Raw genomic sequence first — 27,404 nt, 5'->3', positions numbered from 1 at the left:
AATGGGCTAAGGGGTGTAAAGTGCTTCGGGTGCCAGAGGCCCCAGTGAGTGGAACATGCTTTTACTACCTGCATTCCAACAGGAGGGGCGGGAGGAAAGTGGTCACCCCACAGGCCTCTTCTCATTGTGTCTATTCAGGTCCTTTGTTGCTGTCTCTCACCCAATCTGTCCCTACGCTTGGCCGTGTCACCCACAGCTCCAATGTTCCTCTTCCTCACTCTGCGTAACGACAGAATATTAATTGAAAAAATAAATGATGTTAGACTGCGCCATCTAGAGGCAATAGTGGGGATCTGCAGGCATTCCTGCTATGGGAGGTGAAAATTGCCGAGAGAGAGGGGCGGACAGATTTCTTCAGTATTACCAAAAGACTTAACCAGAATATTCCGCAGTGCCCCATTAGAGTGCTCTAAGAATGGAAAGGAATCATGCTGTGGTTGTCGGTAATAATGTTGTGGCTATAATACAGCCTAGTGCTCGTTGTACGGGCTATGCAGTCACACTTTCCGGGCTCGGATTCTGACTTTACCTGTGAGTTTGGGTAATTTTACCCTTTTGTGTGTCAAGTTTCTCATCTGTAAAATGGGGCTAATATTAGCATCTACTTCACAAGGTTGTTGGGGATATTAAATTAGATAAAGTGTATAAAACACAGTTCCTGAGGGAATTCCCTTGCGGTCCAGTGGTTGGGATTCTACGTTTTCGCTGCTGAGAGCCGGGGTTCAATCCCTGGTCGAGGAACTAAGATCCCAAAAGCCACGTGGCCAAAAACCACATCACCTGACATATACTGAGTACTCAGTCATTATAACTGTTACTATTTTTTAGTTTATTTATAGATAATTACTGTCAACATAACAGAATGAAATTCAATCATGTATATAAAGTACTTGGTCTAATAACTGATCCACGGTAAAAGGTCAGCAATATGTGGTACTCTTTAGCATTAATTATTATCATCATTCATAGCTGAGTGGGGAAAATCAAATTACCAAGATGAGAGGATAAGATAATGTTGAACATTAATTATCTCCGATGCTTTAGGAATAAAAAGTCATGATTTAACAATTTTATTTGATGAACTATGGTTACATAAGATATTAACACTGGGAGAAAATAGGTGAAGAATACATGGGAACTCTGTACTATTTTTGCAACTTCTTGTGAGTCTAAGATTATTTCAAAACAAAAGGTTTAAAAGAAGATTCCATTCGAGGGAAGGACAGTGCTTTCACATTGGAGTGGGGTTCTTGCGGGGGTGGAGGACAAATTTCCTAAGCAAGAGGAGTAATGGTCAATCTGGAAGGCTGTGGGTCAGGCTGCTGGAGGCTCAGTTAGCTCCATCACTTCCCTCTGAGCTTCACTTCTCTTTTTTCTATCTATAAAGTGGGAGTACAATGACAGCACCCATCTCATAGGGTGAGGTAAGGAAACAAGCCAGTGCATGTGAACGTTGCCTCTGGAACAACTCCTGGGGCAGGGAAGCCCTCAGTAAAATGTTACCTAGGATTATGCAGCCACATCAAAATATGATCAATGAAGAACCTCTTCCTTCAGCAGCACAAGGACATGGGAAAGACTCTTCCTGATGAGAGATCAGAAGCCTGGTTACCCTGGGGGGAGGGGGGATTAACTGGGAAAGGACATGCGGGAGACTTGGGGTGATGGGAGTGTTCTATATCTTGATCTGGTGGTAGTTTCACAGGTACACACATCAAGATGTACAAGGTAAATATTTGTGCACTTTACTGGGAGTCTGGGACTGTACTGGGACAATTGAACATTTGGAAAAGAAAAAAACTAAGAAGGTGGGTCTCTCACACCAGACACCAAAATTAATTTAAAAAACACAACTAGAAAAACACATGTAGGTGGATAGTTAGTTTGCTGGATGAGGGAGGACTTTCAATGCATAAAAGCAAAGAAGTAAAGGATAAATGAAAATAAAGAAGAGCATAAACGACTGTAGTTCCCTGCTCCCCAGTCCCTGCCATTTGTGACAACATGGATGGACCTTGAGGGTATTATGCTAAGTGAAATAATTCAGATAGAGACAAATACTGTATGATGGAATCTAAAACAGCTCACAGAAACAGAACTCATAGAAACAGAGAGTGGAACGGTGGTTGCTAGGGGTTGGTGGGGGCAATGGGGAGATGCTGGTCAAAGGGCAACTCCTAGTTGTACAACGTGTAAGTTCTGGGGATCTAATGATTAGCATGGCGACTACAGTTAAAATACTCGTACATTGCTAAGAGAGTAGATCTTAAATGTTCTCACCACACACAAGTGCTAACTCTGTGAGGTGATAAAGATCTTAATAACCTTTTTGTGGTAATCACAAAATATATGTGTATCAAATCATCACATTGAATACCTTAAACTTACACAATGTTATATGTCAATTATATCTCAATAAAGCTGGGGAAAACACACGTAATGTAAAAGAACAAAAGTTAAAAGTAAAAAAGGTGGGCCAAATATTGGGTAAATGTTAACACAATGGCTGAATATCGATAGCACCTGCAGACTGAGAAGCATTCCAAGGAGGGAAACAGAGTAAATCCACAAAGAACCTATGACCGTGAGGAACCTTTATGCGCTTCATAGCACAGCAAGAAAAATGAAAAGAACGGCTAGAAATGTGACATTGACAGAAACACGTGGGCCTCATCATTTGCCATTTCCCCACGTGAACGCTGCTTTCCAGTTATGAGTTGGCAAGTTCTCCAGTATCTCTTAGACCTCCGTGTCTTTGCATAATTTGTCCCCCCGGCCAGGGCTGGGGTTTCGCCAATCCTGGCCACCGTATCCCTTTTCCATGAGATCTGGCTCACTCTTACTGCACTAAAGGCAGTCTTACAATAAGAGCTTGGCGAGGTAAGGAAGGCGTATTGCAGGAGGCCATCAGCATCTCGGGGCCAGACGAGGACAAAGGGACATCACAACGTCACGAGTGAGCGGAGCACAGATGCGGTGGGCCTTGTGGCTGCCTCCCCAGCAACCTTTCCACGCATCCCCCATTATAGCAGCTGTGACCACCCCCCACACACACACAGCCTAGTCACAGACGCAGGTCCAGGTAAGCTTGAATTAAGAACTGTTGTGTGAGTGCCTGCCGATGAGTACAGCGTTTTTTTAAGGGGATGAAAATGTTCTAAGATCGATTGTGATGAGGGTTACACAACTCTAGGAATAGATTGAAGACGGTTGGACTGTGTACTTTATAATGGGTGAATTATATGATGTGAATTATAGTTCAATAAAGCTATTGTTTTAAACAAAAAAAAAAAACCGAAAAGAAAAGAACCATTGCTTGCATTCCTCCAGCCACAGGAATTGTTTCAGGAAGATACAGCTCAGGACTTCCGTTGGGAATTCTGAGATGTAGACAACTTGCTGAAGACATGTGCGAAAAATAAGTAGCCCCCAGGTGTTGGCAGTCACCCAGTGGGGATCCGGGCTTAGAACAAAGTGGATACCATGCACAGCAATAAAAAGAAATTTTAAAAGCGGGGCCTTAGATAATATCTTGAGCAGTTGAATCATAAGAAGTTCACCCACAGAGTGCATTTTATCTGAAATATCCTTACCTGGGGAGGTAGCTTGGTTTTTTAACCTATGCCTTTTTGACAGATGCTTGGATTGCCTCCATCGGGTCCAGATCATGAGTAAAAAGCATCCTCGTATTTATGACCTTGTACCTTTGCACAGAGGTAGCAGTGGAAGAGAGTCGAAAGTGGAATTGCTGAATCAAAGGGTTTGCATAAAATTTTGACACTTCCTGCCAAACTGCCTCCCCCGCAGAATTGTTCTATTGGATTTTTCTCTGTTGTCGTAGTTGCTATAGCCTGGATCAGGGGGCCAATTTTGCTCCTGCTGTCTACCTGGCTTCTGCCTTGTGGGGTCCTGTGCCCTGGAGTCTCTGAGGCTGTATTTTGCCCTCAGCCTGACACCCCACCCATGGATGTCCCCCCAAATTCTGGAGGTGTGATCCAGTACCTAGGACCAGCATCACAGCTGTGTGACCTGGGTAATCCCACAGGATCCCAGGCTTAGGAGGAGCCCATGCTGGGTTTAGTGCTCTGCTATCACCATCTTGAAATTCTTAATAATTTTTGAACAGGGGCCCCCATGCTCATTTTGCACGTGGCCTGTCCCGCCAGCACCTTACCCACAGGCGCTGGCTTGTGCCTTTCCCCCAAGTGTCCTGCCCACACGCTGAGCTCCACCCTCCCATCCTGAAACATCCTTGAAAGTGGTAAAGCAAAGCAGTCTCAGGTCTGCCAGTGCCCGAAGGAAGAGGCAGGGCACCAGTTCTCCCTGGGCAACCTCTTGGCCAATTTTACGGAGCAGAAGCTTAACTGGAGACTGATTCCCAGTTAATTATAAAATTGGCCGTTTAGCTTGATTTATGCTTTTCGAGAAAACTGCCCGTCCAGGAAGCTCCTGTGTGGGTTTGGAAACCCCTGCTGGTGCACAGCATGATTTCTTCAGTTGCTTTGTGATTTGCTTGGAAATTACCAGCCTCTGGGTGTTTTCGTGACAATTTGAAAACTGCGGTGACTTAACCAAAACAAAAGTCATTACCTTTGGCCCCGTTTTGACAGCTAAGCAGGGAGAGGGGAGTGATCATTTCTTTGGGTGAACTTTTTGAGGAGGTCAGATGGGACGCAGGAAGGGACAGAAATGAAATAAAAGCCTAACAGTTCCAATGGCGTCACTGTCCCAAGGTCATATGACGCAGTGCTGCAGTGAGTCCCCCATTTCACCAGAGAACAAGGGCACTCAGCACATCCACAACATTTGTTCTGAGCATCACTAACAGCTGATTTTTTGTTTGTTCTGTTTTCAGTGTTTTACTGATGTACAGTATATGCAGAAAAGTGCACAGATCCTCCGTGTACAGCATGAATAACTGTTTCCTGTTGTCATTTTGTTTCCAGTGTTTCCTGAGCACTGACTACATGCCCAGCACCAGACACGTGCAGGCATCAGTTTAATATTCACAGGTGGGTGCTATTGTCCCCAGTTTACAGATGAGGAAACAGACCCAGGAGTAGATGACCGACCCATACATACCCAGCTGGCAAGCAGCAGAGCCAGGATTCGAACCCACGTTGCAAGCCCCAGCTCTAGTGCTCTCAACTGGTATGCGCTGTGGTTTCAGGAGGCCCTTAGGTATGAAGGAAGTGAGCTGAACCCATTCTTTCCCCACCATAAACACTAGCCTGTCCCTGCCTGACTCACTTAATCAGGCTATTTTCTGTGCTGTGTTGGCCAGTGCAGTAGCCACTAGCCACGTGTGGCTACTGAGCTCTTGAAATGTGGTTGGTATGACTGAGAAAATGAATTTTTATTTAATCTTAACTAATTTAAATTTAAAACTGGATGCTTGAAAACTTGGATATGCGAATCTACTCTGCCAATTCTCAGTCTTTGCCGGAAAATTATTGAATTAGAAACTCTGGTCGGGGGCAGCAATCCGGTCCTCAGGTGGAAATGAGGAGAGCAACGGGGCTCCCTTGCTGCAGGCGTGTTCTGAGCTACAGCATTTTTTGGAGGACAATTGGGCAGGAACTATCAAGACTCTAACTGTTCCTCTAAAACCTACAATTACCCTTCTAGGAATGAGTTTTACCCACACAAATCCCCAAAGATGTCTGTTACAGTATTGCTTAGAATGGTTAAAAATTGGAGCCAATCTATATGTCTAAATTAGCCAGGAACTAATTAACGAAAGGATACCCATAAAACTGGATTCTGGGAGACCATTAAAATGAATAAGTTAGATCGTTATGTTACTGACATGTAAAGATGTCCATAACATTAATCAAGGGTTGAAAGGAAGCGTAAAGGCACAACCACTACCATGGTTGTATTTGCGTAGAACTATATAGGTACAGCTTTATATATGTCACAACATTCTCCCAAGGTATATGTCCAAACCTTAACAGTAGTAGGTTCTGGGAAATAGGCGCATATACTTCTGTACTGTTTGAATTTCTGTCAGAATCACATTGTTTGTAATATGCTGTAATCACAGTCGAGGAGAAATGACGTTTTAAAAATTCTGATCTGGGCAATTCCCTAGTGGTCCAGTGGTTAGGACTCCATGCTTCCACGCCGAGGGTCCAGGTTCAATCGCTGCTTGGGGAACTAAGATTCCACAAGCCGCACAGCACAGCCAAAAATAATAATAACAATAAAAATAAAAATTTTAGGGCTTCCCTGGTGGCGCAGTGGTTAAGAATCCGCCTGCCAATGCAGGGGACATGGGTTCGAGCCCCGGTTCAGGAAGATCCCACATGCCGCGGAGCAGCTAAGCCCGTGCGCCATGACTAGTGAGCCTGCGCTCTAGAGCCCACGGGTCACAACTACTGAGCCTGCGAGCCACAACTACTGAAGCCCTCGCGCCTAGAGCCCGTGCTCCGCAACAAGAGAAGCCACCGCAATCAGAAGCCCGCGCACTGCAACGAAGGGTAGCCCCTGCTCACCACAGCTAGAGAAAGCCTGCACGCAGCAACAAAGACCCAACGGCGCCAAAAAAAATAAATAAATAAAATAAATTTAAAGACATTGTTTTAATAAATAAAAATTCTGGTTTTGCTGTGAGAGGCACACTGAGCAGGGGGAAGGGGGTGACAGTTCTCAGTCGAGATGACCACACTAACCCAGCTGAGACTCCACAGTTTGGGGTCCTGAATCCTGAGCCCCAAAGAAGCCCTGGAGTTCCTAACACTCTCTTCATCCAGAGGAAGGGGAAACGGCACATACTGGGGGTTACTCACATCTCAAAGTATCCAAAAATCAGTGACCCAGGGTAGTGTGTGGCCTAGGAAAGGCCTGGGTTTGGGGTCTCACGGACCAAGGTTTGAAACCCACTCCAGGGACTTCCCTGGTGGTCCAGTGGTTAAGACACCATGCTTCCATTGCAGGGGGCATGGATTCAACATGCAGTCAAAAAAAAAAAGAAACCCACTCCACCCCTTGGTGGTAACCTTGGGCCATTTACTTGACCTCCCAGAGCGTCTGTTTCCTCATCTGTAGGATGAGAGAGGAATTCTTGCTTCACAAGTGTGTGGTGAGGATGAAGTGAGATGATGCATGCCCCCAGCACATATGGGTACTCAACTTGGTCCCCTCGCCCCTCGGGCTTGGCTCTGAGACACCAGTGGCCCAAACCTTCCCTCTCCTCTCCTGGGATTCCTGTACCTGCAGCCCAGGTCTGCCCAGCCCAGGCACAGCACCCCAGCCGCCTGGCGATGAGGACCCGTGGGATCTGGGGACACGGTGAAGCCAGGGCCACCAGGGCCATCTGGGCAGCAGGGAGAAGGACACACACACACACACACACCCCTCCTGCCTTACCAGACAAAATGCCAGAAAGGGGGCCTCAATCCATTCCCTCAGAGGCCGGGGGTCTCAGCCTCCCACCCAAGCAGGGAGGGCATCTTTCCACAGACAACCCGTACACACACAGCCAACAATCCTCCAGAGCTACTAGCCTTCCAGGGGCCCCAGGGAGCTGTCTGGCCCGCCTTCTGCTGCAGGCGCCGCTCCAGGAGCACGGCCGGACATTCCTCCTGCAGAGCCAGGCTGCGGCCACCCTCCCTCAAGGCCTGAGCTCGCCCCAGGAGGCTCCTCTGGCTCCTCCAGAATGGCTGGGGGTGGGTGGTGGACGGTTGGGGGGGCTTGGTGGCTTTTCTGGGTCAGCAGGAAGCCGAACGATGCCCCAGCAGCCCCCTACAGACAGCAAAGGGGCAGTGGCACTAAACGGTACATGGCATTGCACGGAGCAGGGCAGTTGGAGAAAATGTCAGACAAAGCCAGCGGGGGGGAGCTTCAGCCAAAGGGGAGCTTTTTGTTTTTAAAAGTGTTTATTCGATGCCAGGAAAGCCCCCAGAAAGCACAGCACTGACAGAAGAAGCTCATGACAAAGCGTGTGGGGAGAAAGGGGCGTGTGAGAGAGACACACACAGACAGAGAGAGACACACAGAGACAGAGAGAGAGAGGGAGAAAGATAGGGGTGGTGGGGAGAGACATGCTCCGATTTGTGTTTTGGATGGATTGCTCTAATAGGGCAGAAAAAAGCAGAGCCAGAGAGAACGAAGTCCAGGAGACTAGCTAATAATTCAGGCGCTAATAATTCAGACTCATTCTCTTGCCTTTGTTTAGAAGTCTTACGGTGGCTGGTGGGATGTGGGGTGAGAGAGAAAGAGGGGACACAAAGATGACACCCAGGTGATCCCTGAGAGGGCCTGTCCCCTTCTCCAGCCCATCAACCCTGCTGCTTGCCCGTAGCCAGCGAGGGTACAGGGACAGGGGGTTTCTTGAAAGGTCAGAACATTGTGTCTCCTCCATATTCTCCTCCAACACCCCAACCTGGAGAAGAACTGGCACAGTGGAACAGGGACCAGGCGCTAGAGTCAGGGTCCAGGTTCAAATCCCAACCCTACCCGTGTGACTCTGAGCAAGTTGCTTGACCACTCTGAGCCTCAGTTTCCCCATCTGTAAACCAGGAATAACCAAAGACCCTACCTCACAGAATGCTTGTGAGCATTAAAAACCATCATGTGGGGCTTCCCTGGTGGTGCATTGGTTAAGAATCCGCCTGCCAATGCAGGGGACATGGGTTCGAGCCCTGGTCCGGGAAGAGCCCGCATGCTGCGGGGCAACCAAGCCCATGAGCCACAACTACTGAGCCTGCGCTCTAGAGCCCACGAGCCACAACTACTGAGCCCACGTGCCACAACTACTGAAGCCCGCGTGCCTAGAGCCCGTGTTCCACAACAAGAGAAGCCACCGCAATGAGAAGCCTGTGCACCGCAACGAGGTGTAGCCCACGCTCGCCGCAACTAGAGAAAGCCCGTGTGGAGCAATAAAGACCCAACGCGGCCAAAAAAAAAAAAGAAAAAACAATCGTGTATAAAAAATGCATAGTGAAGCACCTAGCACACAGTAAGCACCCACTAAAGGTGAGCTCTTCCTATTGTAACTAGGCAAATGGTAGATAATGTACATAGTTATAAAATTAATATTTGTTATTAAAATCAACCTGAAGACTAATCAAGGAGTGAGTTTGAGGGAATTCCCTGGTGGTCCAGCGGTTAGGACTCGGCACTTTCACTGCCGGGGACCCGGGGTTCAATCCCTGGTCAGGGAACTAAGATCCTGCAAGTTGCGTGGCATGGCCAAAAAATAAAAATAAAAAAGGATGAGTGATTTTGAGCTTGATTTCACATACAGTGAGTTTGAAATTAGAGAGCAGAAGTTCAGAGCAAGATCCCCCAGCCCTTTGAACAGGTGGGAAAGAGATTCCCAAAGGTCAGGATGGCTCAAGGTGGTACCAGGGCTGGGCCCGGGCTGCACAGCTTGTCAAGTGAGTGGACTTGGTCAGGCCCAGCAGCTTTCTCAGGGGCCTGCCCTCACGGGCCTCTGAGTTCAGTCGGCAGCTTCTCCCCAAGGGCCAGCTTATACTGTCTTCACAGGCTCAGGCTCCTCCCTGGGGGGACTGGGAGGTGGTCTGTAATGGAGAAGAGCCGGGTCTCTGGAGGCGTTCGTGTGTCCATCAGTGGAGGAGACGAGTCGGGGGTCCCTGGGGAGCACCTCACTCGCCAAAGTCCTCTCCCCTCCCCGGCAAGTCTCCCATCCACCTCGGTCGCTGCTGCAGCCCCGCTGACTCTGGGTAAACCAGGCTGGGAAGCAGTGGAACATTGGATCTAGGGTGACAATGAGATGAAAGAGTAAGAGGGAGACAGAACCACGATGGGGCAGGAAGGGCTCTATATCAGAGTCCGAATATCTCCTTTTCTTACCCCATTAGTTGTACACAAACAGTACGGGCTATGTGATTTGTGGGGCCCATTAAAAAAATGAACAATGTGGGTCCCCTTGTTCAAAAACTAAGAATTTCAAGGGAATTCCCTTGTGGTTCAGTGGTTAGGACTCTGGGCTTTCACTGCCGAGGGCCAGGGTTCGATCTCTGGTCGTGGAACTAAGATCCCACAAACCACGTGGCACAGCCAAAAAAAAAAAAAAAATGAAGAATTTCAAGACAGTGACAGCAGAACATTAAACGAAGCATGAGGCTCTTCTGGACATGTGACCTTGTGGAACAGCACAGGTGACAACCTGTGAACCTGGCCCTGAGCACAAAACTCTGAGTGCGTGTCCAAGTGTGTGTTTTTCTGGGGAAAGGGCCCTCAACTTCCTTTTTCAACTGTCAAGGTCATGACCTGACAAGGTCAGTGTGACTGAGGTTAAGTGAGGGCCCCTGCTTCTCACCACCACCTCCTTTCTCCACTCGGACAGGCAGGGGCTCCAAGAGTGAGACATAGGGACAGACCTTGGGGTAGGGCAGGCCATGGTGGCCCTGGGGACAGAGAGAAGTGGATGCATGAGAGATGGCATTTAGGACTTGCTGATGGACTGGACGTGGGTGGGAGGAAAAGAAAGGCATGACGGATGACTCCCAGGCTCGCGGCTCAAGCAACTAGACCAACCAACGGCAATGCTGTTCATGGAGATGCGGACCAGCTGGCAGAAGATCGGGTGCTGTGTTTTGCTTTGTTGGGTAGCAAAGGGAATTAAGAATCCCATTCTAGCCATGAAAAGGCATGGAGGGGACAGATAATAGAGCTCAGAAGGGAGATTAGAGTGAGATACATTTGGAGTCACTGGCATAGAAATGGCATTTAATCCCACTGGGATGGATGAGGTGTCCTCGCTGTTCAGTGAGGGTAGAGCCCTGATACTTGGGCACATTATTTAACTGCACTGACACTCTGAATTCCCATCTGTAAAATGAAGATAAAAATAATATCTTCTTCATAGGACTTCCGTAAATGAGCTTGTGAACGTTTAGCACGGGCTCCGGTACCTATTAAACACTCAATGAATATCAGCCATTATTATTAGTTACTATTGTTATCACGTCTTTCTCCTTCCTTTTACAAATATCTCTGGCGCCTCCATCGTGTGTGTGTCAGGCATTGCTGTGCATGTTTTGGAGACATCAATTATCCAGCACGTCATGGGTAATAAGTGCTATGGCAAAAGAAAACAGAGCAGAGCCAGAGTGGGGAAAAGATTACAGTGTTAAGGAGGGTGGTTGTCACTGAAAAAGTGACATGTGAGCAGCACCCTTCGAGGTGAGGTATGTGTGGGGAGAAGGGTTCCAGGCAGAGGGAACAGCCAGTGCAAAGACCCTAAGGAGGGTGATCGGAGGTGAGGTCACAGAGATAATGGGTAGGGGGGGCCTTTGTAAAGAAACTCTTCACGGCAGAGGTGACTGGTCCTCTAACGTGGCAAGAACAGGTCTCCCACACAATAAGGCAGAAGGTTCTCTGACATGGCAGAGACAGCAAGATTTCCAACACGGTAGAGGGAGGAGAGCTCCAACATGGCAGCCGCCCCAGGCTTTGGGCAGGCCCTGAGGCTCCTGTTTCCAGCCCCCCACCTCTTAGAGGGGCCTCACCTGGCAGAATAGCCTCACTAGCTGGGCCTCTCCTCCTCTTGGCTATGCAACGTCTTCTGGCAAAACTTGGCGGGGACTTTGCTCCAGGGCTCCCAATCAAAGCAAACATCTGAGTCATTTTCCTCTGAATCTGTGGAGGGACAAGACAAGGCCTCTTCAGTGGTCACATCCTAGCTCCTATTTTCGATGCTAAAGGAGCCCCCTGCAGGGTCCAGGCATCCCCTGCAGCCTTATCTGAGGCCAGGGGGCCAAGGCAGAAGCATGGCAGATGAGACAGCCCCAAGACCTCAGGAAGACTTTAGGGCCTTGAATGGTGAGCTGGGACCACGAAAGAAGGTTGGCCCATGACACATCCATCTTCTAGAAGAGGAAGGACCCTAGGGGTGAGCAAATGGCCTACCTGTATTGAGCATGGTCCAGGAGGGGTCACCGAGGAGACACAAGGCCACCCACCCACCTGTCCATCCATCCATCCACCAGTTCATTCATTAACAAATGTCTGAGTATATGTGTCCAATGGTTTCCCTTACAGCACTGTTTTATGGTGAAACACACACGCGCGCGCACACACACTAAAATACCCTGGAAACCATGTGTGTGTCCATCATGAGAGGTCTGGGTGATGAAGTGTGGCACACTCACGTGTGGCATGTCATGAGGCTTGCAAAACACCCGCATTAGATCTGTATCTTGTAACTTGCTGGATGTCTATGGTATATTACAAGAAAGTTGCAGAGAAGTATATGGTAGAATCCCTTTTTTAAAAAAAAGAACGCCCCCTTCACCCACCAAAGCCCCCCACCAGGGATCAAACCCAGGCCCTGGCAGTGAAGCACCAAATCCTAACCACTAGACCACCAGGAAACCCCCTCGGCCTTTTCTTGGTCTGAAATCTGAGGGGCTGTCTTCAACCTCCTCTACTTCTCTGTAACCAGTGAAACAACTTGAGTATACTCAGAAAAACAATAATCTCCCCCTTCTCCCTCTTTTCTTACCTTGCCTTCCCGAGATATGCCGTGTTAGCAAGCTCAGGTACCCATCTAATAACACGTGTAGGTTTTCCTGCCGCTGGCAGGTGGCAGCGCTGGACGCAAAAGCAGGTCCCGGCTCCACAGTCCCATGCAGTTCCATGGGGGCCCTTGTCCAAAGGCAGGGAATTCGGAGGCTTCATCCTCCCTTCCTATGTCAGGCTGGGGATCAGCACTGCCCTCCCTGGCCAGCGTCTCCAGGGCTCAGCTGCCAACCATCTTTTCTTGCCTCTGTACCCATCTCACCAGGCAGCTCCCCCTCCCCCCACTTGCTCCAGCCTCCACTTGGAAAAGCGCATTGGCATCCTCACGTCCTCGTGGGCCACGTGGCACTTGCTGCTCAACCTTCTCCCTTCTGGGCTCTGAAACCGCCCTGCTGAGCCAGGCCAGGTGGGGCTGGGGAGGGGGGAATCAGAGCTCCTCTTGACGGCTGTTCATACTGGATTCCAGGCCAGACTGATTCCAATCCAGAGATCCATGGCAGAAGAGAAAACCCCAGGCCAGGGTGTCCCGAGCCCCAGCCCCCCAATCCCTGGCAGGTCCAGACCCTGGGTTTGAGCCAATTCTCAGCACAGAGACAGAACACAGAAATACTGAGGTTCCCAAGAAGACGGGGACCCTGAGGAAGAGCTGCTTGCCTCACTTTAAGGGCAGTTTCTCTTCAATGCGAAATCAACAAAAGGACCTGTTTCAGCTGCCGTGTGAGACGTCAGTGGCTAAACAGCCTCTCAGGAGAAAGTCTGAGAGCGGGTCAGACAGGGCAGGTTGTGGATGGCTTAGAGATGGGCCTCCAAGGAGAATGAATTGCTGGAGGAGGGTAGTGCCTTGGACCTCAGGGACGGTGTCCCACCTTCCGGAAAACCCATCCAAAGCTACGCCTACACTTCCTCCTACCTTGACAAAACCGACACTGCCTGGATTATTTCTCAGCTTCCAAACACCTGCTATGTGCCATGTGTGTACAGGTACCCGGCCCCTGACATGCATCTCTCCACAGCCCCAAAGGGTAGGGACCGTTATTATCTCCATTTTGTAGGTGAGAAAACTGGGGCTCAGAGAGGATTCGCCCCAAGTCCCACAGCTGGTAGGTGTCAGAGCCCAGGTGAGACACTGGACAGTCGGCACTCTTAAGGGTGTGGCCTTGGACAGGTAACTTCTCTCCAAACCTCAGTTTCCTCACTTGTATGATAAGGATTATTTCACAGGGTTAGTCTGAGGATTAAATGAAATAAGGTACACCAGGTGTTTAGCACAGGCCTAGCACAGTGTTCAAAAAAGCTATTGTTATGAACGATTAAGGGGCAAAGCTGAAACCCGGGCCCACATCCCCTAGACTCTGGAGAAACGGGATTTTATAGCCACTGCAGGCAAGGGCTCTGCCTTCTACCCAACACTGGCCCTCAGGGAGGGCTGCCGTCCACCCTGGTAAACAAACATTTTCTGGAAGCTCTCGCCAGGAACTCGTAACAATTGCACAATTGCCAGCCCCTACATGTGAGATTATGGGGCAAGTTGGGGGTGAACTGCTCAGCTTGTCTGAGCACCATCTGAGCAGAGCTGGCAGCACACTCAGTGCCCTCCCTGCGCAGGTGGTCAAAGGTCATGGGGCTGCTGAGCAGGAGGTGGGAGGTCAAGCAGTCCCCAGGAAGAGGCCCCTAGGTGATGGGAGTGCTGGGGGAGACGGGACACCTGAGGAGCAGAGCGTCATTCCTGCCACGTGGCCAGGCTGTCCCCCGTCCCCACCGGCCCACCGTTCCCAGCCTCCCTCAGGCCTGCTTCGCCCTGCCTCCCACTCCTCTGGGTGGCATGCTGAGTTCAGGACAGGTGTCGGTCAGCTTCTGTGATCCTGCGTCCCACAGAAACCCAGATCCTCCCTGATGTGCGGTCTGGGCAGGAAACTGTGTGAGTGGTCTCTGGGCACCTGCTAAATGCTGAAGGCTGCTGTACCCATCAAGCTGGTTGCTGACTGCAAAAGCACAGGGCTGAGGGCCGAGAGGGGCTGAACGCCAGCCCACGCTCTGCTCACCAAGCCTTGTGCCCTGGCTGCATTCACAGGAAGGGACGTCTTTTACTAATTCATCTGCCCAGAGGGGCCACCTCTTTCTGATTTGTACCAAAGACCTTATGTGCTAGCTGTGGCCCTGAAGGGACACCTTTTTGTATGTGTATTTATTTATTTATTAGAAAGATTCAATTCCTTCTAAATTAATGATTGGTCACAAAAACAGAAAGTATTTACTGCCATGCTGAAACATACATTTTACATTTGATGCCATATTTCACACAAGAATTATAGTTCCACTATTCTGTATATATATATATAGTTTACATACACATTTTGATAATAATAGCTATTACCGGTGGTACATGACTACTGCTTCTTCAGAAATAATATGAATTTTATATACACGATAACCAATTCCAAGTACATTTCTGCTCCAAGTTTATTTTACCACAAATATATTTATATTAAAGCGCAAAAGTAATAAACCGTTTTATCTTCTATCTAGAATATCTTAACTAAATTCGCAGTCACATTCACAATACTTTCATATGTACCAAAGACCTCATATGCTAGCAGTGGCCCCTGAAGGGCCAGATGTGCACACATACACATTGTTTTCCAAACTCAGGATTCCCTCTGGGACTCCAGGTTAAGAAACGCTAAACTACCAAGTCCATGCTTTCTCGGAGCCAGCAGGAAACCCCTCTGCCTGAAGGACGCCCCTCTCTCGGCAGTTGTTTGGGGACTCCCAGCATATCCCACGCCCTGCCCAGCCTCCAGGATTAGGGCCCGGGCCTTGGCAGCTCACCTTGGCTGAGTAAGAAGTATAGCCAGACGATCAGCAAGAACAACAGCAAAGCCACGGGCAGACAGAGCCAGAACACCAGGAAAGAAAACGTCAGCTCGTTCACCAGCGGCACCAGAGGGTACTTCATGGTGCGTGTGTGGCTAGGCCAGGCTGGCCTGGGCTGGGCCGGCAGGGCTGCCCTGGGGACCTGGCGGGCCGGGCCACGCTCCGCTCTCAGCCCAACTGTGACTGAACGGGTGACGTAATAAGGAAACCACAAGGTCCTTCAGGCAGCTGAAGAGAGAGCTGTTTTGGACGAGTGGGAAGAAACTGGGGACAGTGGGACAGTTTGACTGAGAACAAAAGCTCAGGCTTCCTGGCCTGGGTTTGAATCCTTGTAAGATGCTGTGGGTTCACGTGACACCTCCCCGACCCTCCTGTAGAATGGAAATAATCCTTACCTCGCCAAGCTGCTAAAAGTTAGAAAAGTGGATACAAATTGCCCCTGGGTGGGTGTTCATATATCTGAGGTCACATATTCCTTCTGGAGCCAGCAAGGCCCTCAGTAAATGACTATTATTTAATCTGGAAGCTTCTGCATCTCTCCTTATTAGGGTTTTCAGTGAAGAGCTTCTAAGACTTGAACCTTGTTCCTTTATCTCCCAAATGGGCAAGACACCCCCAAATGTCTTGGGGGGGGGAGAGAATCCCTCTCTCCCCCTCGCCTCTGTCATTCTTTCATTATGGAGTAGTCAGTAAATCTCCGCGTCAGGTCTCACGACAGGAAGGAGGCGCTGGACCTCCCAGGGCCTGACAGCCCCTAAGCTGGAGAGAGACTCTGGCCAGGCTGGGAGCCTGGTAGGTGCGGGAAGTCCACACGAAGAGCAGCTGCTGCTTATGGAGGGGAGGAAGGCGGAAGCGTGGTATTCTCCAACTGGCCCACCTGCCTCAGCCACTGCCAGCAGAGGGGCGGAGGGGGCTGGACGGTACATATGAGACATGCCGATTGGCGTGCTCACCCTGCTCTGCAGAGTCAGAACCTCCAGGGGGTGAGGCTCGGACGCCACACGTCAATGGGCAACCAGTCTGAGGCCGACTTGATTTTTAGACCACGGCATCTCGTGGAGCATAGGTTGGAAAGTCAGGCAGACCCAGTTCCAGGCTGGGGGAGCCGCTGTAGGAAGTGGGTGGTAGACCTAGGGGAGACATGGAGTGGAAGGACCCCCTTAGAGGAAGACACTGGCCCAGGGAGAAAGGTAAGAGGGGTCCAGCCACAGTAAAAATGGGGGCGGGGACAGCTGGGGTTTGGAGGGCCAGTGTGTTTAAAGGGAGTCTTAGCCCAGCTGTGGAATGACCCAAGTCCCCAGCAGAGGAGGGTCAGGGCAGATGGTATTAGAATGTGCACCCATGAAACACGGTAGCCTGGCAAGCTGTGCCACTCAGGGCCCGGGGGCCAAGACCAAGAGCTGGATGGTCTGGGTTGGGGTGATTTCTTGGCACTGTTTTTTGTTTGTTCGTTTTTGGCTGTGCCGGTCGTAATTGTGGCACGCAGGATCTTCAGTTGCAGCAGGCGAACTCTTCGTTGCGGCATGCAGGATCCAGTTCCCTGACCAGGGATCGAACCCGAGCCCCATGCATTGGGAGCACGGAGTCTTAGCCACTGGACCACCAGGGAGGTCCCTTGGCACTGGGTTCTGAAGGGGCTGGGGTCAGAAAGAGCTGAGCAGCACAGCTGAGAAAGGCTCGAACACACATACCCTTGCCAGACCCCAAAACAGGGCCACCGTGCAGTCAGCCCAGGGCTAAGCTCCCCCGGCCACCAGAACCCAGCAGCAGGTCCTGTGGTGAGGAGGCAAGCAGGTGTGGACACACACCTGAGGGGAGGCAACTCGCAGCCCTGGCTTCCAGTTGCACTCTGGGGGGCCACGCATTGTCACGTGGAGTCAGTGCCAGGCTGGAGGGGTGGCTCTTGGCAGAGTCATGCACCACAGCTGTTTGCTCAAGTGGTACCACCCGCCTCCCCCCGCCACGTGTGACCTAGGCATTAGGTGTTAATCTGGCCCCATGGAACCTTCTGCAGCCAAGACCCTACTCAAAGGGCCAGTGGACAGTGGGAGGACCTCCCCCTGCATCTCTGCTTTCCTGACTGGCCAGCCCTGGCAGAGCTCAGATCTTCTGCAGGCAGGGAGCTCAGCTGGCATTTCTGTGTTCCCAGGACACAGAGAGCCAGCCAGCCGCTCAGCAACTGCTAGCCTCTGTAAGGTGGGCCTCTGTTGGCAGGGCTTTAGTTACACAAGCTCCTTCCAGCATAGAAAGCCAAATAATTTTCTTTTTAAATTTATCAAATTTTGAGTATTTCATGATACTCTACAAAACCAGGGTGAAAACCTACTGATCTAAATTATGAAGAACACCCATGCCAGAATCAAACCAAAAGCACACATGACATTTTTAGATAAGAATCTCCTTAAAATTTAATTGACTAAATGTATTACATTCAATATTCCATGGGTTTCTTCTGGACAAAGGGGCTGCATAAATACAAACAAGCCTCTGGGCCTTCTTCCCTAACTGACGAAGAGGAAACACAGGAGGCGAGGGTACACAGGACACCTTCATATTTACATTTCGCCTTTACTTTACAGTTCAGTGCCAGAAATATTTACAGAAAATACAATAAGAAAAAGATCATGTCTTGGCAACATACCAAAATTCATACAAATTGTGTATATGATTTCAAGCAAATAATGATACTGCTTATTTTTTAGCCACAACTGCCAAGCCCTTCAGAGGAGAAAGATGTTCTTGGTCACTGCAAGAGACAAGGACTTGGGAAACTTGGTTTGCTTCAACAAATATTTATTGGGCGCCTACTGTATGCAAGGCACTGTGGAATCCCAAATTATACCTTTCCCTCACCATTAAAAAAAGAAAAGCATCTGAAAAACATGAGTTGATACTCCGAGAAAAACACTATACAGTACATGGCTTCTTTAGCTACTGAGAACCCACAGTTTGATTCCACATTGAACAGGTGGATTACCTCCAATCTCTCCATCTCGGGAAAAGAGGCTGTCACAGAAATCCCTAAAACAGACCACCTAACGCAACTTACCATTTCATGTAAACATATAAATCAATTCTTTTTAGGAAGATATAACCTGAAGGGGTTTAAAAATGCTGAATGGAGAACTACCAGCAGGAGTGTCAAATTACCTCCGATACATTTTTACCATCTACATGTCTTTGAGCAAGGCTGACTCCCACTTTCTTTGGGTAAAATTCCACCTTCCAATATAAATAAATACTCTTGAAGACACTGCTTCTCCAAAAATCACTCTGCAGAGTCTGACAAATGCTTCCTCAGTGTATGCAGCAAGTAACCATTCATGAAGCCCTCACACACAAAACCTGTAGGAACTGACATTACTGGCCAAAGATGTAGGTATTTTATTTTTATAAATGAGTCCAGAGGAAAATGGGTGGCCTCAGGGGACCTGAAGACCTGGAAATGGAGGACAGCATGCATGCATGTTGTGTATATATTGCCAGGACGGGAGGCGGTCAAACCACCATGTAACTATCCAGGGCAAAGGGCCAACGGACAGGAGGGGGTCTTAGGAGGAAGCACTGACAAAAGAGAGCCGGCTGAACAGGAAAAGGCAAAAGCCCTCCTCTGTCCTCAATGCTCCCAGTCAGAGAGGGGGAGGGAGCCCCTACCCCCCAAATGTGAGAAGGGACTACGAGGGGCTACCTGCCTCTGTCCCCTGGGTAATGCCTTCCTTGTCAACAAATGCCACACTCATCCACACCCTGGTGCACCTGTCACATGCAGCAACTAAACTGTTTAAGCCAAAGACCGAAGTGGTCCTGGCTTCCCCCCAAACGTTCTGAACCTATGTTAGCAAATTTATCAAGTGGACTACTAAAGATTATTATTAGAGACTAAATATGCTCCTCTGGCGTTACTGTACTCAAAGTGACTTTTACAAAGGCAGCTGAGAGAATTTAGTGACCATGAACTCAAACCCACAATAGTGAAAGGTCCAAGGGTCCCCACCACACTCCCTTTTTAGGTAGATGTGATTTTGAGCAGAAGGAGTCGGCACCTGACGAGGTATGTGTGCCCCATACTCCGTCTGTGCTGTGCACACTGGGGTTTCACGTCTCTGGGAGCAGCACAGTCCTAAATCCATCCCTCCTTCCCTGGGAGCCCACAAAGTCTTCCAGATCATAAATGCATTCAACATGGTTGTTCACTGACTTATCAAAGCCATTAGAATTACAAAGAGTTGTCAGAAATTAGAACAAACTGAAGCATCAGGAAGGCCACCCCAACACACACACCACCGTACATTTTGCTGACAGCAGAACTATGCCAAAGGTAAAAGTGTTATCTGAAGAGTCACACTGAAGAGGTACACCTGCATCAGTTATTTTTAACCTCTGGAATGTTATAAGTTGCACGTTAATTTATAGCCTTCTTTGTCCACATCCATCAGAACAAGTGCTCATTTTTTCCCATGAAATGTCAATCTGGAATTTCCATGAAAGTTGTTAAACCTCACTTTACACCTGCTGAGCTACTAAAACATTTTTAGGGTAGAACGCGCTAATCATACAACCCCCTCCCCCATGCTACCATCTGGAAACATCAATTTATTGCCCAGATTAAAAAGAAAATCAATTACTGAATAATATTATACCCTGAATGGAAACTGGAGTCATAGAAGGAGGAGGTTACCTTTACCTGAGCTTAAAACAAACACAAAGAAAAAGGTGCGGCAAACTTAAAACCAAGAGCTGCTATGCCGTTTCTTGCTCATAGATATCAACATGTACTTCTGGAATAGAAATATCTGCACAGGGAATTAGGTCCTATACTATTCCCCACCCTCTAATTAAACTACCAAAACATCAAACCAAACAGACCGTTGTAGGCCTGACCTACAGAATCTACTGACATCAGAGTTCAAGTGGGAAATCACCCCTTATACAACTGTGATCACTCCTCTTTGGACTTTTAAATGTCACTTATTTTCTTAACATAAAATAATCTTAATAAAGAAGAAAGTACATAAGAATAGGAGAAATGAGCAGTGTATACTCTAGCACTGTAACAGGAATCCTTGTAAGGATGTTCTGGGTCTGGCCACCTCAAAACATTTATCCCTGGCAGAAAAGTAGCAGCGAGGTAACAGAAGTATTTCAAAAACCCGGGCAGGGATTTGTTGTGCCTTCAGCCGGCAAAGTCCAGAAAATATGACAACAGCCATTTCTAAAAGCAGCCACCCAAGGAGGTGGTCACTAATGTTTGTCAATTATGATGAAATCTAGTAGCTCTCTGGGAGAGATCTGAATTAGTAGCGTTGAGAGGCTATTTCCTGAACCCCAAATTAGAATCCTTCATAAACTACTGCAGTTTCCTGCTTGGTCCTGAAATGAGACAATGGATGAAACCAAATAATGTTTAACCTTTGCTGTGAATTTATATTTCTTAATATTTAACCAAGAAATTACCAAGGAATTACAAATGGTTAACCTGTCATAATGTCACGGAGCTAGACAATAATGGAGAGAGTGGAGGCATCACAGCTGTCTTCTAACTTAACTCCACAAACTCCATTTGTATCCTCATTAAAGGACTGGGCCATGCTTCCATTTTAGATCTGTTCCTGGGCTGCCCAGAAACTGAGGCCTTCAGACAGACCTTTGCAGTGATGAGAGTAACTTTCTGAAGTGTGGAGAAAAACTATGAAATATTTTAATCTCAGACTTCTTATCTGAGCAAAAAACACTTAAGTTCTTTTCCGTCAGTTTGACATTTGGATGAGAGCTGGATGACAAATGGACCTACGAGTGAGCAGAAAGTTGAGGTTTCCTTCCTTCTCCTCCATGCTATCAACACGAGTCTTTAAATGTCCTGGAAGATTCTGAGACAGATTTTACTTTTGAACACAACCTCCTAAAAAGTGAGGTATAAAACTATCTTCAACTTCTAATTTGCAAATTTGAAACTACCAATGCACATGTTTAACTGAGATGCATAAAAGCCTTTCTCCTCAAAAGGCTTATATTTAACTAAAATTGTCACTTTTAAAAGAAAGTTTATGGCTAAAACGTATATCATCATTACCAGCAGGAATATGATTGTGTCTGGGAGCCCATTTCACTAAAAAGCCGAAAAGTCTTCTCTCAGATGGGTTTATAATGTGTCTCTTCTATTCTGGTGATTAAACAGTAAGCTCTTGGGGAGTGATTTGTTTTATTGTTACAGTGATCACCTATCAAATTGTTTTGCTTTGATATTATAGCTCCAAACTAGAGTTCAATAGTCCTAGACAGACAGTGGTCTAAGAACTACAGTTCTTGAGTCCAACCTCCTGAAAAAGTGAAGTATAAAACTCTGGCTCCAACTGCTTGTTCCGGTACTTGTTGACAATGTCAGTGATCTTCTGTTTCCGGCGGACATGTGGTGGACTGTAGGAGTCACTTTCCAGTCTCTTTCTTCTACAAATGTTAATTACAGTCTGCCTCACCAGAAAACCTTGAAAACAGAGGGTTTTAGTCAGCTAGGTGAACTATCAGTATTCAAGTGAACTATTCTCTGCAAACTCAAACTACTTCATTCCATTTGCAAAACTCCTTGTCCCCAGAGAGACAGAGCTCTACTAAGATAAAACTGTCAGAAGAAACACACGATGACATGGGAAAACAAAATCAAAATCTAGCCTGACAACCCATTTCCTGCCCTGGAGTGTAAACAACTATGCTCATTTTCCAGCACTGGAAGTTTGTGAATTACAGCTGTGCTGGTACTTAGCAGATTAAGCACACTTCAAAACAGAGCCAAACATGCTTCCTTTTAACAAGAGCCACAGGATTTTCCACATGTGGGACCTACTAAGTAATATCATCATTTCCTTATTTATACTTCTTTTTGGTTCATGAAAATGTTAAATAAAAAAAAAAAAAAAAGAAAACTCAATGGGACTTCCCTGGTGGCACAGTGGTTAAGAATCCGCCTGCCAATGCAGGGGACATGAGTTTGATCCCTGGTCCGGGAAGATCCCACATGCCGCAGAGTAACTAAGCCGGTGCGCCACAACTACTGAGCCTGTGCGCCACAACTACTGAGCCTGTGCTCTAGAGCCCGTGAGCCACAACTACTGAGGCCGTGTGCCACAACTACTGAAGCCCACAAGCCTATAGCCTGTGCTCCGCAACAAGAGAAGCTACCGCAGTGAGAAACCCACTCACCGCAATGAAGAGTGGCCCCTGCTTGCTGCAACTAGAGCAGGCCCACGCACAGCCACGAAGACCCAACACAGCCAAAAATAAATAAACAAATAAATAAATTTATTTTTAAAAAAAGAAATGAAAATTCAATCCTTCAGCCACATATGAAGCTTACCGAGTGCTCGCCTACTGACAATCATCCCATCCACAAGAGGGATGACCATGTTAAATTTTCCAGTGGCTCCTTGAATTTTAATCCGGAATAATCCAGTGTTTAAAGGGTGGATGAAGATGACAGGAACTTCTTTTTCAAGAGCAGTAGATCTTAAGAAAAGAAAAAACTCTTTTTACCCCAGATATTCAAGAGCTGAAGTCCCCCATGTATAATATAAGAATACCAAGGGGACATACTGCCAGGCAGTATTTGAGAAGAGACAAGTGATCAGTCTGCTCAGAATCTTCTTTCTGGGAGCCCACGGTGAAGCTCCCCACACCAACACCTGACCCTAATTACCCATCAATGGGGTTGGCCTTTTGAAGCTGACCAAAAAAGGGGCTAAAAATTGTGCTTAGAAAATCACTGGGGACACGGGGTGGAAGGAAAGGCCAGAAAAAATGTATCGTGGGGAACCATCAATAGCAACCAGCCAGTTTTTTACTTTTACTTAGTTCCTCCCTCCTGTAGGGAACAAGAGTGGGGCTGACCAGAGGGCAGGGAATTCCACCACAGTCAATGCTGGCACCTCAGAGCAGAAGTGGAAATACAGTTTAGGCTCACTATGGGAATCCCTGATATGATTTTTTTTTTAGGGGCTGGGGAAAGAGGTCGGGAGGACCTTAGTCTGGGTCAGTTGCAACTGTCCTCCTCAGCAGAGGTGATAAATGGCTGAATCTTAGCACAGTCAAAGCCCTCAAAGCCTCTGAACAGGTAACACAGCTGCCAAGGTCAGCAACCGTACTTTTAGAAGACTGAATTACACATCATGTGTCAGGGCTATGCCAATGCATCTAGAGGTACCCATGTTACTCTTCAATGCTATATGCCAGGGTTTTGGTTTGCTTTCGTTTTGCAACACAATGAGCTTTCTTTCTAAAGCGATTTTGGCCAAAGGGACAGCGACTCAATTTTTTAAGACATTTAATAAAAATCAATCCTATACTAATTCTGTCCCCAAGACAAATTCTAAACTTTGCTAAACTACTAGTAAAACACAAATTTTACAGTCCAATCATATTAGAACTTTTGACCTAAAAAGATTAAAACAACAAACAGTACAAGACACTTAAAAGTTCTCTTCCAAACTAGTTCTAGAAAAGTACCCCTCATGAAATCTATCCTGGTCTCTTCAGCAAGTCAGTGTCATGGACGAAAAAAAGAAAAAACAGGACTGTTCTGTATTGAGAGACTGAAAGAATTAACACCAGATGGATGAAATGGATGCTGGTTTAAACAAACCAGCTATAAAGACTATTTTAGGGAAAATGGAGAAATTTGAATGTGAGCTGGCTACTAGATGAAATTAAGGAATTGCTACTAACTTTATTACTGTAATAATGTTATCTTTATCTATTTGAAAAGTGTTCTTAATCTTCAGAGGTGCATATTTAGAATGTTAGAAAATCTGTAATTTGCTTTAAAATACTTTAGCATAAAAAACATGGGGACTTCCCTGGCAGTCCAGTGGTTAAGACTCTGTGCTTCCACTGCAGGGAGCACAGGTTCCGATCCCTGGTCGGGGAACTGTGAATAAGATCCCACATGCCACGCAGTGAGGCCAAAAAAACCCAAAAGCAAACATGGAAGTTTTAAGAATGACTTGCCCTATTCTAGAAATTTAATATGATAATGTTAAAATAAACCACCTTTACTGACTTTGTTTCTACAACAGTAATCTAAATTCATCTTACGTGCAATACAAACCAGATCATGGAAACAGAAGGCACTTACTCAAAGTTAAAATATCAAGTTTAGCTTGATATAAATTATTTGTTTAAACCAAAGACAAGCAAGCAAAAAGCTCTGAAACAATAAAGCCTGCACAGATACATTCTTATTATTCTTAGAATCATATTATTCTGTTTTTATCCTTTTTGTGCATGAAAAAGCTAAAATAAAAATCTTAGTATTATAATAAAGTTAGTATTATGTTTTACTTAGAAATATTTTCCCATTAAATAGCTCCTATGTGATGAGGACATTTTAACTGCTATCTATCCAGAATGTTTTGACCAATTTAATTCCATTATTTCTATCTAATATTGCTACTCTATTATCAGCCTTCATTAATACTTAATTGCCTCCACTTCTCCGTCTTTCTTTTTTGCCTCAGATAAATTTAAACAGCAATTAATTATGCTATTTAAAAATCCTTGCTAATTTGATCACCTTGTGCATTAATCTACAAACTTCTCTCTTTGATTCTTCTCCCCTAATTACGTTTACTTCTTACTGCCTTCATCCCTTTTGTTTCATTAAAGTCCTAATCTCTTAATGAAACTGCAATCAACATACTGTAAACAATAGGTTTCTCTATGCTTAAACACAATGCTGACAAACTTCAAGCAAGTATAGAGCGTACCTCAGAGAAGTGCTACTATTTGCAGTAGTCTCCACACCAGTACTGATTTCTGTCATCAGGTCTGAGAGGGGAAAGTTTTCTGGAAGAAAATCATAGCATTACAATTAATATCTCCCTCCTAGGAAACCTATTTTCCTAATCTCTTCACATAGCAGGCAACATATATATGGACTGCGCTATCCTAAAATATATAATCCTAACTATTCTTCACAAATTAAAAAAAAAATTCTCCCTTAAGACGTATTTCAGATAAGTTCATCTAAAGCAGAGAGTTTTTACAGAACATAATCTATAGTCTTAGAGGGCTTGGAAATAGCTTTAGAAGTTCTGGAAAGCAACTTTCACACTTTCTTATAAACTCTGAGCTGGATGAGATTCTAGGATAAATACACATTTCTAATGTTCTTAATGCAGCTTACATAAAAATCATGAGAAACATATCCATAGCACAATCCCTAAGGACAAATTAAGCTTTACACTAAAATAAGGCAGTAGGGTCTGTGGAAAGAGGGTGAGGGAGGTGTTCTCCCTTCTCCTTTCCAGAGGTTCTGGGGTAACTGGGGGCTACATGCAGTGGGACCAAGCGGTCACAAACCAGTAACTGTCATACCAAGAAGAGTTAAAGGCTTTTTGTAACCATGAGTCTCATCAAATCTTCACAACTATGAAATAAGTGCTGGATCACTCATTTAACACATGAGTGACCTAAGGCTTAATGAAATCCAGGCTTGCTGAACTCCAGTTCCAGCTCTTGGCCACCATATAGGGCCTATGCTGCCACTCCCTTTAGACATTTAACAAGTCATCGTCATCCTATTATAATCTTATTAATGGACAAAGTCCTTACACAGTACCTATATCATCATAGCGTTCCACCCAGACTACAGAAACTCTTGTCTCAGGTCCAAGGGGAGGCACAGGGCGCCCCTGAGGCAGCTTCTTCATTCTGGAACTGGGACTGAGCTATATGAGGCAGAGAAAAGCAGAAGAGGGGAAGAAAAAGAAACAAACAAATAAAAAACACTGGCTTAATAAAACTACAACCATACATTCATCAAGCTACCCAGGGAAATAAGGATCACGTCATGGGAAGTCACTTCTGGAAAAAAGTATAAAATACATTTGCAAAAAAGCCCTTCTTTGGTTCCTCTGTTTATCAAGTCTCAAACTAGAACAAGGAAATGAAGGTCTAGAAACTTCAAATGAAAAAAAGATAAGGAACAGTAAACAATTATAGTTATAAAAATAAAATTTGATGCAATGCCTTAATGAGTGCTTAAAAAGGATCTGAGTCCATCTCTATGGTCAGAAAGCAGGACGATTTTTCCATCATAGCAACATCACTGATTTGCCTGGGGATCCTTTCAGTGTTGAATTCTTGTCAACAGCTTTTCCTGTATCTACTGATATGATTTTTCTTTCCTTAAGTTTGTTAGTAGTCTGCAAAGTATGTGGTAAATGAAAACATGGTGCTTTAAGAGTTGTCATTCTTTGGATTTTAAGAAATAACCAAGCTTTATGCGATTTATTTCTTTTTCTTATTTCCCTGCATAAAACCTCTACTATCTTGTGAATAGAGGTAGTGAGAGCAAACATCCTTGACTCCATTTGGGGGGAAAGCTTTCAGAATAATGTGTAAGTATAATGTTAGCTGCAGGTTTCTAGCAGAGTTCTGTTTCAGGTTGAGGAAGTTCCCTTCTAATCGTAACCACGTTGGCATTCAGAAAATGAGTAGCAATCCCTGACCATTAGATCTGACTAAAATTCTGCATTACCTGACTTGTTCTTCTCCAAACTGTATTCTGTAAAACCTTTTTAAAGGTAGCAACTCATGATTTTCAAAATCAGTCTACTTCAGAGAGTTTTATACAAGTTAACTTTTTTTCCCAAATCAATTTTAAAGGTGAACCTCTCCCATATTCTTTTAAGCAAATACTTACATTAAAAATCATTTTAAGTGTAGAAAGAGCCAAATTAAACTCCTTTACAATGGAAGAAGGGCTTCAGGAAAGTTTATACTACACTTCTTTTGTCTTTTTTACTATTTGTTCTAAATCAATTTTCTTACACCTGTAAACTGATCCTGTAGTCTTGTTATCACTTACTCAGTCACTTTCCAGTAAGGATTAAGACATAACATGAGGGGAGAACACAGATAAGACATAACATCTGATAAGGTAAGAAAAAAGGATAAAAGTAAAATGCTGTCTTCTTGTAGTAGCTGCTGTGTTGCCTCACTCAGTGCATTTATTCAAACACTGGGCGATTCTTCAAAATGCTGTCATC

General features: G+C 46.2%; 2 protein-coding genes across 3 annotated transcripts in view; both read right to left on the bottom strand.

The window, feature by feature from the left end:
- Nucleotides 1-11,497: 11,497 nt before the first annotated feature.
- Nucleotides 11,498-15,457, bottom strand: ADIG (adipogenin; the record flags this gene model as incomplete). The annotated part of the gene is made up of 2 exons (XM_082857827.1): nucleotides 15,322-15,457; nucleotides 11,498-11,610 (listed from the first exon to the last, which is right to left on the bottom strand). The coding sequence occupies exons 1-2, from the start codon at nucleotides 15,446-15,448 to the stop codon at nucleotides 11,498-11,500; spliced, it is 240 nt and encodes a 79-aa protein (XP_082713953.1). The 5' UTR covers nucleotides 15,449-15,457.
- A 2,315-nt stretch (nucleotides 15,458-17,772) lies between these two features.
- RALGAPB (Ral GTPase activating protein non-catalytic subunit beta) overlaps nucleotides 17,773-27,404 on the bottom strand; it is a 100,366-nt gene continuing 90,734 nt past the window's right edge. For both annotated transcript variants that reach the window (XM_082857417.1, XM_082857418.1), the window contains exons 27-30: nucleotides 25,973-26,081; nucleotides 25,119-25,197; nucleotides 22,715-22,863; nucleotides 17,773-21,847 (exon numbers count right to left, since the gene is read on the bottom strand). In XM_082857417.1, the coding sequence (XP_082713543.1) occupies nucleotides 21,654-21,847; nucleotides 22,715-22,863; nucleotides 25,119-25,197; nucleotides 25,973-26,081 (531 nt within the window). In that variant the 3' untranslated portion in view covers nucleotides 17,773-21,653. The remainder of the gene's footprint in view (nucleotides 21,848-22,714; nucleotides 22,864-25,118; nucleotides 25,198-25,972; nucleotides 26,082-27,404) is intronic.

This window comes from Leucopleurus acutus (genome assembly GCF_964270905.1).
Source record: "Leucopleurus acutus genome assembly, chromosome: 16".
Classification (NCBI taxonomy): domain Eukaryota; kingdom Metazoa; phylum Chordata; class Mammalia; order Artiodactyla; family Delphinidae; genus Leucopleurus; species Leucopleurus acutus.
Note: the sequence above shows the minus strand (reverse complement) of the source record. Positions and strands in the feature narration are given on the sequence as shown.